The 15866-nt window shown below is 40.4% G+C and overlaps 1 protein-coding gene across 8 annotated transcripts in view; it reads left to right on the top strand.

The window, feature by feature from the left end:
* The window catches only part of LOC148036130 (GTP-binding protein-like protein), a 105247-nt gene that overhangs the window by 25456 nt on the left and 63925 nt on the right, over positions 1-15866 (top strand). For 4 of the 8 annotated variants that reach the window (XM_087678125.1, XM_087678126.1, XM_087678127.1 and 1 more), the window contains exons 2-5: positions 837-944; positions 7187-7240; positions 7598-7771; positions 11288-11359. In XM_087678125.1, the coding sequence (XP_087534251.1) occupies positions 837-944; positions 7187-7240; positions 7598-7771; positions 11288-11359 (408 nt within the window). Of the gene's footprint in view, positions 1-836; positions 945-5797; positions 6323-7186; positions 7241-7597; positions 7772-11287; positions 11360-15866 lie in introns of all 8 variants that reach the window. The other 4 variants (XM_087678132.1, XM_087678128.1, XM_087678130.1 and 1 more) reach the window with 3 other exon arrangements.

The raw sequence follows: 15866 nt of genomic DNA, 5'->3' as shown, positions 1-15866 counted from the left end.
TGCTTAAATGGACCTTGGATTCTATGTCGGCCGATGCGGGTGATGCAGATACTGTGATTGAGGATAATAGCCATGGTAAAGATAGTGATGATATTAATGCTTTTCTTGGGAGTGATAAAGAGAAATGTGCAATCTATAAGGATTTGATTCAGGCAGGGTATCAAGAGGCCTATGCTAGGCAGGTTGCTTTGGAATTCGTTAAAGAGCATGGGAAGCATGTGGGTTTTGATCATTTGGTGGATGTAGAAAAGAAGGATAAAACTGATGCTTTGCAGCCTTCGGATCATGTAACTCCAATGAAAAAGAAGCAAAAGATTGGAAGAATTTGGATTTGTGGTAGGCCTCAGTCTGAGGATAAACCACCACATGTTTCTGATGATGCTTATGTTTCTATGAAGAGTCCATTGAGGAAAGACCTTGGGGCAACTCATATGTCTGATGTTCCATTTGATTCATTTGTGGTTAGTAATATGGCAGATGCTATGGTTGTGATGCAAAAGGTTATGATGTACTTTAAGCAATATGAGCAGGCCAATTCAGGAATTGCAGCAGAAGCTACAAAATTGCAGGATTAGTTGCAGGTTGAGAAGATGAAGTTCAAGGTGTTGTCTCAGCAGTTGCAGCAGAAACAGGTTGATTATGATGCATTACTGTCCCAAGGTTATGTTAAGATTGCATAGCTGCATCATGTGCTTTTATTTGAAAAATAGACTGAAGAGCTTAGTTCAAAGTGTTTGGATGAATTGCAACAATTTATGGATATGCATGCGAAGTTGTAGGTTGATCATCAATTGTTGTTGGGAAGATTTAATCCTTTGAAAGTGGTTGAAATGTAGGTATTGCAGAATTTGGAGGTGGATGTTGATGCATCTATAGTGCTTAAATCTGAATATCAGGATATTCATGATGCTTTGCTCTTGGAGATGAAAGAGGCATGTCAAAAGGTGGCATGGAATTTGGATATCTTGGTTTCTAGACCTTATACTATATTTAAAGACGTCTTTGTGTTAGAGCAGCAGGATGTTGATTGTCATGAGAAAGAAGCATTGGTTCAGAAGGTTTCTATGTTGGAGGTTAAGTGTTAACAGTTGGAATTGAAGTTGTAGAATGCTTTGGAAGCAAAGAGGCATAGTGAAGATTATGTAGCCACTTTATTGCAGCAGAAGAATTTTCATGTAGCTAATGATAGTGATGTAGTTCAAGAAGTGGTTAATGAAGTTCATGAAGAGTTTTATGCTGTCGAAAATGATGTAAATGCAGATCATGGTGGTTAGCATTGAAGAGTTTGGATGTCTTCATGCAGAGACATCATTGTTTATGTTCCTATCTCATTTCGGTTTGTTACACTTGTTAGTCCTTTTTTGGCTCTTGACAATTACTATACGATTTTGATTGGTGCTTAGAATTGGTTATGCAATTGCACCAGAGGGCTTTGAGTATCCTAGAGGGGCTCTACTCATTGCTACTCAGTGTGGCGTGTTAAAGGGTGAAAGGCCTCTGGCAAGGCTTAACTATGTTCTTTGGGTTATGTTGCATGTTACTTAGTTGCTTGTGGGTTTGGTCCTGACTGTCCCAGTCATCTAGCAGGTTGTGCTAGGTGTTAGGGCTTTAATTCCACCATATATTTCACCATATATTTAATACTATTTCATACCTTAGTCTTTGTGTGTATATAATCATGTGAGATCAGCCTATGTAAAAACGACCTTATATGCCATATGATGTCTTTACCTAAACTACAGGCATTTGTCTTGAATTCGGGCAATATCTTTCGGTATCAGATGAATGAAATTGAAAATGCAGTATGACAGCACCATGCTTTTGTTGGTGGCTGATGGTTGATCTTTATTGTCGTGTTTTGTTTCCTTGATTATTGAAGTTGTTGATTATAAATTCCTTTGTTTTCAGCAAATCCGTATGTTCTTGTATTTTCTGTTATGGTTTTGAATGTCCAAAACAATGGTAGTGCAAATGGTCAAGATGTGTCGCATCAAAAGCATGTTGCAATTCAGCTTTTAGAGCTGACTTATGTGTCTCATGAGGTCGAGTCAACAATATGTCATCCACATAAAAAATGAGAATCAAGAGGGTATTCCCATCTTTGTGGACACAAAATTGTGCTTTCAATGTGTGAATTATTGAAGCCAAGAGCAATCAAGTATGCATGTATCTTGTCATACCATGACCTAGATGCCTGCTTTAAACCATAGAGAGCTTTATGCAAACAGAATAGTTAGTTTTTTGACCCTTTCTGAACAAAGCCAGAAGGTAGAGTGACGTAAACCTCCTCATGAAGATCACCATTTAGAAAAGCAGTCTTCATATCCAACTGATGCACATGCCAATCATAATGAGCAGACAAAGCAATGATACTACGAATGGTGGTCATATGTGAAGTGGGTGCAAATGTCTCATCATAGTCAATCCCATGCTGTTGGGCATACCCTTTGGCAACAAGATGTGCCTTGTAGCGATTAATGCTACCATCTAATCTATATTTTAATTTGTAAATCCACTTGGTGCCTATAGCACACTTGCCACAGGCAAGTCACATAACTCCCATGTGCCATTTTTTTTGTTCTTCATTGCATGCAGTAGCTACAAGTGCCTACGCAACTAAGTTACCCTGTGCATGGCAAGTGGTTGCTCTAGTTCTACCAGGAGGAGGAAAAGGCTGTTTGCTGTCCTGTAATGTATCTAATAGGCATTTGGGGACTGTTTTAGCTTCCCGAATTGTAGCCCTCTCATCAGCCACTTCATAATCAGCAGCGCCTTGATCGATGGGTTGAGAATCAGGCTGTTGTTTGATATGTATTTGCTGTTGTAAGCCCTAAATAGGTTGCTGAAATTGACCAAAATCAAGTGCACTTTGCTGAAGTAAAGGCAACAAATTGTCAAACATGTCCATAGGCCCCACTTTGAGCTGATTTTTGCAGTCCATGAAGGGCTGACGAGCATGTTCAATGAATACCAGATCTCTACTAACAAAAATCTTGTTGGTGGAGGTTTGTATAAGCGGTACTCTTTACTTTTTGCACTATAACTAATAAATATACATTCCACAGCCTTGTCTTCCAATTTATGTCTTCGTGGTTGTGGCACCAAAGCATATGCCAAAGGACTAAAGACATGGATATGTGACACCACTGGTTTCTGGCCATTCCAAGCCTCATAAGGTGTACATTCAACCATGCTTTAGTTGGGTTGTGATTCAGTACATACACTGAATGCATGATAGCATCAAGCCAAACTTTGGGGATAACTAATTGTGTGATAGTATTAAACGTGCCATTTTCATCAAAGCGTGATTTTTTTCTTTCAGCGACATTGTTTTGTTGAGATGTGTAAGGTGTAGTATATTGATGGATAATGCCCCTTTTAGCCAAAAAGGAATTGAACTTCCGTGACATATATTTCCCCCCTCGATCGGTATGTAGTGTAATTAGTTGCATCCGGTGCCATTTTCAACCAAGGCGAATAATGTTTTAAAGCATGTAGACACTTCAGATTTGTGCCTCAAAGCATATGCCCAACAATGAGGAGTCATGCCATCAATGAAGGTAACAAAGTACAAGTATCCTTTGATGGGTTTGACATGCATGGTTTGGTCACTATGCATAAGTTGTAATTTTTGATCAGCACACATAGAACCATCCTTGGGAAACGAAGCTTGATGCATTCTGCCAAGTACACAACTTTCATATGCACTTTGAGGTGGTGCTTTCAAAGGAGGGAGATCAAGCACTATATTTTTGCTTTTTAGGCCAAGCAAATTGCCATAATTAAGATGACCAAACCAAGCATGCCATAATTGAGTGTCATCCACAGTGGTGGTACCAACATGTAATACATCCTTTGATGTTATACTCTTACATAAATCAAGCTGATAGAGTCAATTGTACAAAGTACTAGTGACATCCCCATCACTACAATCATAGACAGTGTATGGATCCATATGGAATTTAACCACAAAACCAACACATGACATGGTTGAAATTGAAAGTAAGTTCTTTTAAATGCGTGGCATATACAAGACTTTTTCAAGCACGATAGTTTTCCCATTTACTGCCTTGAATTGCATGCGAAGCATTGTTTACATATACAACTGATCCCTCCTTTTGTACATTTGTATATGATACAAACAAGTCACGAAAGGATGTTATGTGGTTAGAAGTACCATTGTCAAAATACCATGTGTTGGAATTTTCAGCAATTGAAAGACTATGTTTATGTGAAGAAGGATCATATGAACAATGCACAACAAAGGCATAAGACCGACCAATGTCCTAGCTTGCCAAATGTGCAGTTGCATCCTTTGCATTTGCTGAATTTTTAGCAACACTCATGCTTAATTGTTTGTTCTTTTTACTCGACATCCTCGTTTTGCATTGTTCAATGACATGCCCTTTCTTGAAATAATTGCACCTCTTTTTCTTAGCACCATCATCCTTGGTGCTTGAGGAGTCCATAGAAGAAGTTGCTTTGTCATTGTCCTTTGAGTTTGAGGGCTGCCATGACTTTCCTTTGTTTCGATGGCTCACTGCAAATGCTTGATTGTCCATGCTTATATTAAAGCGATTCAGCCTTGATTGCTCTTCTCGCAATAATAGTGATACTAATGCATCAAATGTGTAAGCATTAGCATCTCCTTTTGCAAGTAAACAAAGTGTAGTGGCAAAACTTTGATAAGTATCAGATAGACCAGCCAAGACTGTAGATACAAGAGATGTATCAGGAACTATTTCATCAATAGAAGCAAGCTGCTCCGTAATGTCCTTGACATGTGTAATGTATACATCCACAGAATTACCCTTTGTCATGTGCTCCATCTCAAGCTACTTACGCAAATAGGGTACACGAGCCTCGTTGTGCACTTAATACAACGAGGCAAGCTTATCCCAAGCATCCTTGGCCGTTGTGCATGATCGAATATGCGAGATAACTTGTCTCATGTATAAAAGTGCAATCAAAACATGAGCTTGGGCATCATGCCCATCCCATCTCAACTGATTTATCGTGGGAGGTGTAGGAGGAGCTAGAGCTGAAGATCCATTGGTGATTGTGGATGAGTTGGCAGAACCTATGACATTCTGTGTAGTAGGGCTTGTAGGCCTAACTTCTAAACCACATATATAAACCCAAAGCTGTTTGGCAACAAGTCCATGCTTCATCATGTATGCCCACATGAGATAATTAGTGTCATCTAATTTGTTTGAGTTTCTAAACATGTTGAGCAAATCATTTTACCCAGCCATTGCTTGCTGAAATTTCTGGTTTTTTGTGTAACCAGCTAATGTCCAAAGTACACATGCAGTTGCAACACAAAAACAAAGCGAAGAAAAGACTAAAAACTCACAATTTTTTGGAAAATTAAAGGCTTTGAAAATGAAGAATTTTAGATGAAAGGGCTCCAATGTGTGCGAATGTCGATGTAGAAGGTGTGATTGGTCTCAATGTTGATGAATTTAGGGAAATTTCGCAAAAGTCCCAAATTTAATCAGTGAAATTTGGTGAAATTGGAGCTCGAATGTAAGAAGCCCCGAATTTTGGTGCAAGACTGAGTATATTTTGAGCATTGAGCATGAAATCCCCAAATTTTGGTGAGATTTGGGTTTTTTAGGTAAAAAATCCAAAATTCTGAAAAAATTCGGGGCAAATTTGTGTTTGCTGTGAAATCCCCAAATTTTGTGCTTATTAGGGGTACTGCACGCGAATGAGAGCTATTTGTGTGACTTAATTTTGATCAAGGCTTGAAGGGTTGAAATTTTTTTATTATTTTAATCTTGTCGATTGTCAGGGATGCAGTGAACTGTCGGGCGATTGTGATGTAGCTGGCTGGCGATTAATGCATGAGCTGTTGGCAGGCATCTGGTGCTGAGCCTGTGGGCTGTTGGGGCCTTGTTTTGGCATGCGTGCAGAGTTGTTGGGGTAGGCCAAAGCAGACGGGCGTGAGGAGATGTAGGACTGTTGAGCGTGACGAGATGCAGGGTGTGACGAGGTGCAGGTCTGTTGGGCTATGTGAGGGGACAGGGCATTGGGTGGCAGATTTGGGCCTGAAGGGAGCAGATGGCAGGCGTGAGGCATCAGATTTGACAGTTCTGGACTTCTGGTCAGTGCAGCCAGGAAATGGACTGTAGGGGGGCAGCTTGGCTGGTTGATGAGCAGTTGTGGTAGATCGGACAATGTGCAGGCTTGTGAGTGCAGACACACAGCAAGCAGCCGAGCTTGAACTGAAGGTGGCACATAGACCAAGGAGTGTAGCTGAGCTTGAGGCTCAACATCGGCTATGGTGGCATGCGAGCAAGGTGGTGGCTGAAAGGAGGTATGGCTCTAATACCATTGTTAGGTTAGGGTTCAGCAACATGCGTGCACACACACACACACACACTCACAGTGAACAAGTGAACAATAAGAGAGAAGAGATTGCTGGAAGGTCACATCCACTATGTGAGAATGAATGAAAGTACAATCCCTAAGGTACTAAGTACCACACCCATTGATGGGTGTCCACATGGGGAAAAAACCCTTCTCTAGCTAGAATGTAAGAAGTGCCTGTGAGATAAGGGATCATTCACACTAGAACTTAGGAGAAACATGATAAGTGTGACATATTCATGGTCTCTATTGACCTTGGACAAGCAAACTATACTTCTCCTACGGGATCTCTACCATGAGACAACAACTTTCCTTGTTGAGCTGAAAAGAAGGTGTAGTGATGATTTTGTTGATACTGAAGTGCTTGTGAAACTTGTCGAGCCACCAACCTTGCTTTGTTGACCTTATGTCTTCACCTCAAGTGATGCGTTTGTTATGGTCATTGTCTATTAGCATGCCAATTATGCGTTTGTGGAATTATATCAATTATCCAGATTACTCATTTGATAAATCATTGTGTAATCCCCACATACTCTTAAGAACCTGGACTTGTTAGTAAACATTAGATTGCAATATCTTTTCTCTTTGTTCAGTAAACATTAGATTGTAGTATTTTTTCTTTTTAAGTTTAATCCTTGGTTTGTGGCGGTCTCTTTTGCCCTTAATTCAATAACTAATAATGCTTGATGTTGATTGTGACACTATACCCTCTTAATTCTTAGCAACTGAAAGCTAAAAATCTATAAGTTTTCAGTTTGTGATGGTCAATTATATTCAAGCCTGATGTCCATACTGCCCATTTCAAATGCAGATGGCAAGGACTCAGAAAAATAAAGCCACAGCTCATCACTTGGGTTTATTAAAGGTCAGAAACTTTTAGCTTTATTTTCCACAAGGTCATATGACCTAACCTTCTGCATTGAGGAGTTTTCTAGTTTTTTATTTTTGATGTTCTGTTTTAATAGTTCAAATGTTTTAAGTTTGGTTACATTTTGACCTCTTGATCTAAGAAGGACATCCTATTCTGCTGCTGTGGTCTTAACACTGTACCTTTAGGCATTTCAATGCAATTGTAACTTGTATTCTCAATTACATGCGATGAGGAGGTCTGGGCAAGCAAAGGACATAGTCCATGCACCTGTGGTTTTTCTGTTTGAGTCTGTGTTTTGAATTTTCTTAAGCTCTTCAGCAAGATCTGAGGCACTGCCTTTTAAAACTTCAGGCAAAGCTTGCAAAGTTGCGAAGAGAAATTTTAGCACCTCCTACAAAAGGTGGCGGTGGAGCAGGAGAGGGTTTTGATGTGACCAAGAGTGGGGATTCAAGGGTTGGTCTGGTTGGCTTTCCATCTGTTGGTAAATCAACACTTCTCAACAAGCTAACAGGCACCTTTTCCGAGGTATAATGAGTAATCTTAACACAAATTTTACTTGCTTTTGCTTGTGAGATACAGTTGCTTTTCTTTAAATTTCTTAACAGTCTTATAGCATTGCAGATTTTTGCAATAGGTAGAGTGAATTTTTGTAGATGAGCTTGTTGAATGGAATGAGTTACCTCTTATAGTGGTGGGATAGGAGAAGAAAAGCAGGCCTGTTCAAAAATATTTTGATATACAAGTAAAAAGCACTTACGTTTCTGGCAGCATGTAGAGTTGTGAAACTCAGTAGAGTCACATTCATAATCTTGTTACCCTGTAAAAGTGGCTTTCTCGAGCCCTTGTTCTGATGGCTATGCTACAGACATAGGTGGCTAATGTCAGCTGAATTCTCTTTCAGTGGCAATATTGGAGTTGTTACTATAATACAGTGCAATAACTTGACAGAGTGGCAGTATTATTTTGATTATTTAAGGAATAGTTGCATGTTTACAAGGGCAATGCATCTTGTGAATCATGCTGTCCAATGATCATTGCTGCAATAACTCGACAGAGTGGCAGTATTATTTTGGTTATTTCAGGAATAGTCGCGTGTTTACAAGGGCAATGCATCTTGTGACTCATGCTGTCCAATGATCATTCTGCAGTATGCACAACTCCCTTGTGAGGGTTTCTCATGGCTATGTTGGCAGCAACTGCTCTATATTTTGAGTTTGTGACTTGAACTTCGGCATATTGTCACCTGTGGAATCCCAAGCAGGGATGTGTTGCAGCACAATAAAACTGCACATGTGGGAGATGTAGGGCTGAGCTACTGTTATTCCACCACATTGTATGTACAATGAGGAAGGCCAATGAAGGCTGATGGTCCCCTGATTACGGTGAACCACATGTTTCTTGGAATAGACTTAGATGTACCTGAGTTTTGGCTGACTAACCTGAAGTGTTGCAGCTTGTCTAGACTTCACATATCTTTACACAGACTTATTGATTTGACCTTCTGAAACTTGGGACTTATGCACATTACAGGATTGTAAATGGACTGTGCAACTGGCTGCTGTAGCAGTCTAGTCCTAACAGCTTCTATGTCACACTTGTGTGGATGTGAGATCCTCTTTCTAAACTGAAACTTGCAGTACTTACAATTGCCTCTAGAGATGGATGTTGTTGTCAATGCTGACACAGAAGGTGGTGTCCACCAGCAACTGCAGCACTTGCAATTGCTGCTAGAGATGGTGCCTGCCAGGCAAAAACTCACATCTATGCTCCACATCATAAACTTGAGAAAGGATCTCCAAAACTTGCTATGGTTCTGGTGGGACTCTTACCTCACATCACTTACAATTGCTGCTAGAGATGGTGTCTGCCAGGCAAAAACTCACATCTATGCTCCACATCATAAACTTGAGAAAGGGTCTCCAAAACTTGCTATGGTTCTGGTGGGACTCTTACCTCTTGGCCTTCATTGTAGGGAACCTCTTGCACCAAGACTCGAGCAGAAGGCCGGAATTCAAATGAAGTCTGGCTAATGGGCCATGGCATGCTATCTCATATGGTGCTCCATACCAAGGTGGTTGTGCCTTCTCTGCACCAGGCCAACAAGTTGCACATTTAGGTGCTCCTGAGCACACTTGCAAACTTGCAAGGACATATGCAAACAGGTAGCTTAGCAGCTTTACCGCTGCTCTGTTGGGTGCTGAGCAAATCTGATGCAGACTTTCTCTTTTGAGCCTTAGGGCTTGATGACCACTATCTCTTCTTGTGTTGTTGTTGTCACCACTCATGACTTGGAATGGCCACTATCATATGTTGTTGCTGTTTCTACTCATGGCTTGGAATAGGAATTAGTTAAGTCTTTTGACTTGGATTATAACAAATGATCAGGTAACCTGACTGGTCAGTTACTTGTTAGTCAGGAGACTCAATTGTTCAATGGATGGATTTCTTGGAATTATTAATTGGTAATCCAGAGTTGCTTTGATGAGATATGGATGGATTACCTAGACCAGCAAGCCCTAGTTGCAGCTATGGATGGATTGCTTTGGAAGTGAATCTTTGGATGATAGTTGGATTTTGTTGATTTTGGATTTGTCGAAAATGGACCAAATGATCTATATTCAAGTTGGACTTCAGTATGCTATATTCAAAGTGGATTTGGAGATCAGTTTCAGGTGAGGTGCAGGTTGGGCTTGAACTTCAATTAAGATGCTGAAGGGAAAATTCCCAAGTGCAGTGGGGCATCGATTCATGTGCTTCATATGAGACATACTTTACCTTTTTTGTTGTGTGGTCTCTAGACTCTATAAGCTATGGATGAATTGTTTTTTTGTGATGACCAGCCAAAAACCCCTAACATGAATGATGCATGATTCTAGATCTGTGGCTGAGATGGTCTATCACAGTTTTGCATCTGCTGTGTATCCAATCTAGCATTCATTTTTGGGTTCTGAAAAAATGAATTTGCAGCTCAGATTTTTGGCGAAGTCCTGAAAAGTGCATTTTTCAGCATTTGTAGAAATTGAAGATTATGATCTTCATAGAGTGCACCAATCCTAGGATTATGTGTATGTATAGTATTTTTTTGAATCTGACATCATATGCACCATATGTTTGGCAAAAAGAAGTTATGCACGAAAACTCTGTGAAAAGTTGAAATTGCAAAGAAAGCCTCTCAGTGCCCTTACTGCAGCTGTACACTGTGGCACATGCAAGGGCTGCATTTTATCCATCTTCTTCATTGCTAGTCTTGATATCTTCATTGCTTTAATCTTGCTCTTTAGGATTCTCTCTTCTGTTCGCATGTCCCTGTTTCCATTCACATTCCAACAGAAACCTCATGCAATAATGATAGACTGGGAACAATAAGGCTCCTATCTATGCAGTCTCTCCTTGCATTTAGAAACTGTGAATTGGCTGGTGTCCAGTACAATGAATTGTAATAGCTTTCCTCCACTTCTCTGTGCAACAATGAGTACACTCCACCAGTATGTCGAACTATTATCTACGATGACATGACATATCCACTAAATACAAGGAAGATGATTATTGTAAGCTTTGGGAAGACAGTAGATTCTTGGAGCCAAAAACACAGGAATTTACAACTTGTATCAGCATGCCCCTCTACCTTGATAAGGACATCGGATAGGTGTGCATTTACAAATTCTTTCACTAGTACCACATTACATCAAGACTTAACTTATCATGATGATACATGCTTGAAAACCATTGCATTAGTTGAATTTCAATGAATGGTGTCAGTGGAGGTAAAGTATGTCATTGGTGGTGGGAGTCAGCACTTAAGTGCTACATGGAAGGATTGGGCTACACAATTATATTTGGACAAAATTTCTTTTTCTATTTATTATTATCAAGCTTAAGTAACAATGTTGCTGAAAACCGAATAAGGCTCTTGGTAGTAGATTGATAGACTTGCAATATTTTTCTTTTAGCAAGGCTTTTGGCAACAATTCTGTTTTCTTAATATATCCCTTTTTAAATTACTTCTGGCATGAGTAAAACCTGTTCAATTTCTGAACACAGGTGGCATCTTATGAATTCACAACTTTGACTTGCATTCCAGGAGTCATTAACTATCGAGGAGCCAAAATCCAGGTTATGATTCTTTTGCAGCAGAATTAATAAAATGGCCTAAAATGTTTGTCCTTTTCAACATTCAGTGGTTCTCTTGTTCAATTTTTGAAAAGCAATTGTGCCAAGGTTCATTTTGACTTTATGATTCAAACTCCAATGCCAATAAAGTAAAAAAACTTGAATTTTCCACTTAGATCTTTAACTTTCTTTCTAATTAAGCTTTAGGAATGCTAAAGGCGATTTAGTATCATCTTTAAGTATCATGATATGCCAGAGTTGATTGTTAGTGATCGAGACCCTTGGATGACTAGTTTATTTGGAAGGGGTTGCTTGAGAATATGGGTACCATGCTGAAATTCTCATCATCCTTCCATTCGCAGACAAGTGGTTAGTCTGAGGAAGCAAATTCCACAATGTTAGATCTTTTGAGGTGCTATGTATCAGACCACAAGACATAGTGGGAGCAATATTTGCCCTTGGTTGAGTTTGCTTATAACAACACAATGTATAGTTCCATTGGGAAAGCTCCATTTGAGATGGTTGTCTATCTTACAAACTAAAGATAAGATCTTTGAGATTGACCGTTATGTGGAAAACTTGGATGTAGCCTATGCAAAGATAAAGTATGCACTTTAGAGATCACAAGAAAAGCAAAAGAGGACGGCCGATCATCATAGATGTGCTTTGTAGTTTGCAGAGGGTGATTATGTATTGTTGCGTTTTGAAAAGGCAAGGCTAAAAAAGATGAAAGGAAAAGAAAGACTCTATCATAAGTTGAGTATAAGATACTATAGCCCCTTCCAGGTGTTGGAGAATATCGGCTAAAATTACCTCCATATCCACGAATACACAATGCCTTTCATGTCAATTTGTTAAGGCCTTTTCATGGTGATGTGCTAGAGGATACATTTGCTGAAATTCAACTTGAGGTTGAGGAGTTGGATGAGATTTTGGCACCCGAGTAGATTTTGGCACATAAGGAGAGAAAGGTCAAAGGTAAAGTTTCCAAGAGATACTTGATAAAATTTTAGAATTATTCACCAGTGGATGCCAAATAGATGGAAGAGAATGACTTGGTACGCCATCCTCAATTGTTGCAGCTTTACCTAGATGCCTTTCCGTTAGAGCTGATTTTAGTCCCTCAAATAGGTTCAGCAAAGTAGGGGCCCAGAGTATTGCCTGATGCTTAAGGGGGAGGTAGCACTTCCATTGCACCAGTTGTGGATGGACAACTCTCGTATGTAGTGGATCTTGGATGTATTTAGCATGCATCCAAGGTGCTATGATGACAGTGTGTTTGCCATGAGGTCACTACTTAGTGTATTAGTCACTGTGAGATGTATGCAGATGAGTATGACTTTTATTCGAGCACTGGAACTATACGTTCGCATGAATTTTACCTCAATTTTGAGAGAAAAATTCTAATTAGTTTCAGCTCAGTTTTAATCAGTGTGAGAATTGTTTATGTTGACTTTTGGGATCGTTTTTTGCATTGATTGCTGGCATAGTAACTAAGAAACACGTTTCTATGAATTTGAAACTTACCAAATGTTTCTTAAAGTACGAAACGTTTCTGAGAGTAAAAAAAGGTGGGTATTTTTTGTTTGTTTTTTTTTTGGTGAGTTGAAATCCAAAACATAGTTTTTTGGACAAAAACTATTGGGCAATGTTAAACATGATAATGATGATGTGTAATGACTCGTGAGGGCTTAAGATTTTGGACGAGAGATTGATTTTTTTGTGATTTCGTTTAGTTATTGGACTTGGTCAATCTAGTATCTATTCTTGTCTTGAGGGTTGAATATTATACGACTTTAGTCTCATTTATGAGTTATTTATGATATATTATGATTTATTCTCGATTTTGACATTTTCTCAGTTTGTTTTGAAATGAGAATCATGATGTTGCAACTTGAGTCGGTCCATATTGTAGATAGGCTATTTACATGTTAATTTCAATTTTCTTTGTATGATATGCATGAATCATAATGCTTGAGTTCTAAACCATAGTATAGCTTGCCTTTAGAACGGATCTGACTGATTTCAGTCAACTGGTAATGGATTTGACTCCTAACTTCAATCGGCTGGTGACGAATCCGTTGAATGACTGCTCTTCGAAGACAATTGTGTGACGTGAGACATGTGAAGTACTGTCTCATGCTTTTCGTCTCCCTACGGCGTGTATTGCCTCACGCTTTTTCATCTCCCTGCGGCGTCTTACGCGAAGAGACGTCTCCTTGCGGCGTCTCACGCTTTTCGTCTCCCCATGGCCAGTTTAAACATATGATGGGTGACGTGTTCGTCAAATCGCTTGTCCCTTGCCTTTAATCGCCTGAAAAAGACTTCGCGAATGACTAACAAAATCAGAACCTGACGGCTCCAGCAGGATGGGATGGCAGCTCTGATACCAATGTTATAAATCGGCCGATAAAATGAAGAGAACGGAAGAGAACAAAGTCCGACACTCAAAGGGCATGAGAGCTTTTTTCCTCCCAGCCTTGTCTAGTTATTGCTAGCAACTCTCATCGTAATCCGATTGCCAGCCGTCACTTGTTGGTTAGTCCTACTATTCTTGGACTCTCTTTAATTCTAGGCTCCCCTAAACCCCGTTCGGGCGCCCAAGGCCCCCCGGACGGTCATCCCTCGTGCCTATTTCCCGTAATTTATCTTATTAATATAACACTTTGCTTCATCTACACATTGTTACGAGGAACCAAACTCGCGGTTTTCTAACTACGTACTATCTAAGTATGCACGAGCACTCACGTTATATCTGCACCGAAATATATACGTAGTTTGGGTCCTTAAGTGCAGGATAATATTCTCAACTTGCTTAGAGTTTGACCTGTCTCCCAAACTTATCAAATTACGTCTTGTGCACAATAAGAAGAGTAGCACTACCCCCAGGGAGAGACCACATATGAGAGGTTTTCAATTGTAGGTATTGAAGACTCCAACGAAAGTGTTGTTCGCTCTTCATCGATACTCAACTCTGAATTCTTATCCTTTATCATCCTGCAAGCCCGCCAAGAATCGTCTTGTGCAGAATCCCCAAAAAACGAATACTTGTGCCAACCCAGCGCAATTCCCAACAGCGAACAACCCTACTCTCAACTCCAACCACCCTACCACTAGTCACCCACGCCATCAATGTGGCCCCAACAACCTTTATCTGCCCATCACCAGAAATCCTTCAAGGCAACTACATACGTCCTTGCCACCCACGTCTTCGGTGCATGCTAAAGCTTGCTACCTACGATTGTGAGTGCCATGAGACCGGCGCTCGTCTAGGAGGGGGGTAATGTTAACCCTTAGACGAACAAGGTGGAAAATCCAAAAAATCTAAAGCAGAAGACAAAGGCCAAGACAAAAGTGAAACAGAAGACGACAGTGCGCCAAGGAAAATATGGAAACACAAGAAGTGCAAAAAAGTTCTAAATAAAGGAAAAAGGCGCACAAGAAAAAGCGCAAGTCAATACTTTTGTAAAAAAGCGCAAGGCGATCCATGATTTATTTTAAGAGTACTGGGTTCTCACTCGTGCAATTTGTAAATGTAGACGGGCGGTGGAAAGGAAGCTAGGAAGATAGGAGAACAAGGGGAAAAATGGCCTCGACCATCTAAAAAAGGGGATAAGGGAATGACCGTCCAAAAGGGATTTAGGGTTTTGTATATAAAGTTGAAAAGTGAATGAGAAGCTCATTCTTGTGTGTGGCCAAAAGTAGCTCTCTTATTCTTCTTCTTCTTCTTATTGTTCTTGTTCTTGTTCTTGCTTGCTTGAGCTTGTGCTTGAGAGAGGGAGTGTGAGTGAGGGAGGGAGTGAGTGTGTGAGGGTGAGGGACCGGGGAGGAGAAGCTCTCCATCTTCTCCTCTCTTCTTTTATTTTCTTCTCTTCTCTTCTCTTGTCTTGCTCGTGGCAATGGGACTTGGAGCGTGGAGCTTGAGGATGGAGCTTGCTTGAAACTTGCACTTGGATCGTGGAGCTACTGGAGTGCGCGGGAGAGGAGGTAACTTGATCGGCATGGAGGTAAGCTCACTACACTCGTAGATATGAATGGCGTGTCGGCTATGTGAGAGGTAGCCATTAGTGCTCGGCTTGGAACGCTTGAAGCAATAAGCAGTCCGTGGGTCTTGGCGGTTGAGCGAGAGCTCCCACACTACTGTTTGAGTTCTTATTACCACTAAGGATCCACAACCCCCCAAATAGCAAGTCACAACAATGTGTCCACAATCCTCCAATCCAACTGGATTTTGATGCTGCTGGTCAAGTCATCATGCCTTGGGATTGCAAGTATCTAGGTTCTACTTTCCACCTTGCAAATGGGCCTTCCTCCTCGCAAGCTAAACATCAGAGACTCAATCCTTTTGCGGTGCCAAGAGAATTCTTTGAAGATAGTGTATTGGAGATATTGGTAGCGAAGGCCCTGGCTCATGTAGCCAAATCCCATCAACACTCTTGATTCTTTTTGTTTGTCTAGTCTCGGGGTGCCTCTTGTACTCTCGTCCTTCTACATTTACTGAATCCATTGT

Source organism: Lygodium microphyllum, chromosome 5 (genome assembly GCF_053477565.2).
Source record: "Lygodium microphyllum isolate KBCC chromosome 5, Lygodium_microphyllum_v1.1.10, whole genome shotgun sequence".
NCBI classification, from domain to species: domain Eukaryota; kingdom Viridiplantae; phylum Streptophyta; class Polypodiopsida; order Schizaeales; family Lygodiaceae; genus Lygodium; species Lygodium microphyllum.
The sequence above is the reverse complement of the archived record's forward strand: the minus strand, read 5'-3'. Positions and strand labels throughout refer to the sequence as shown.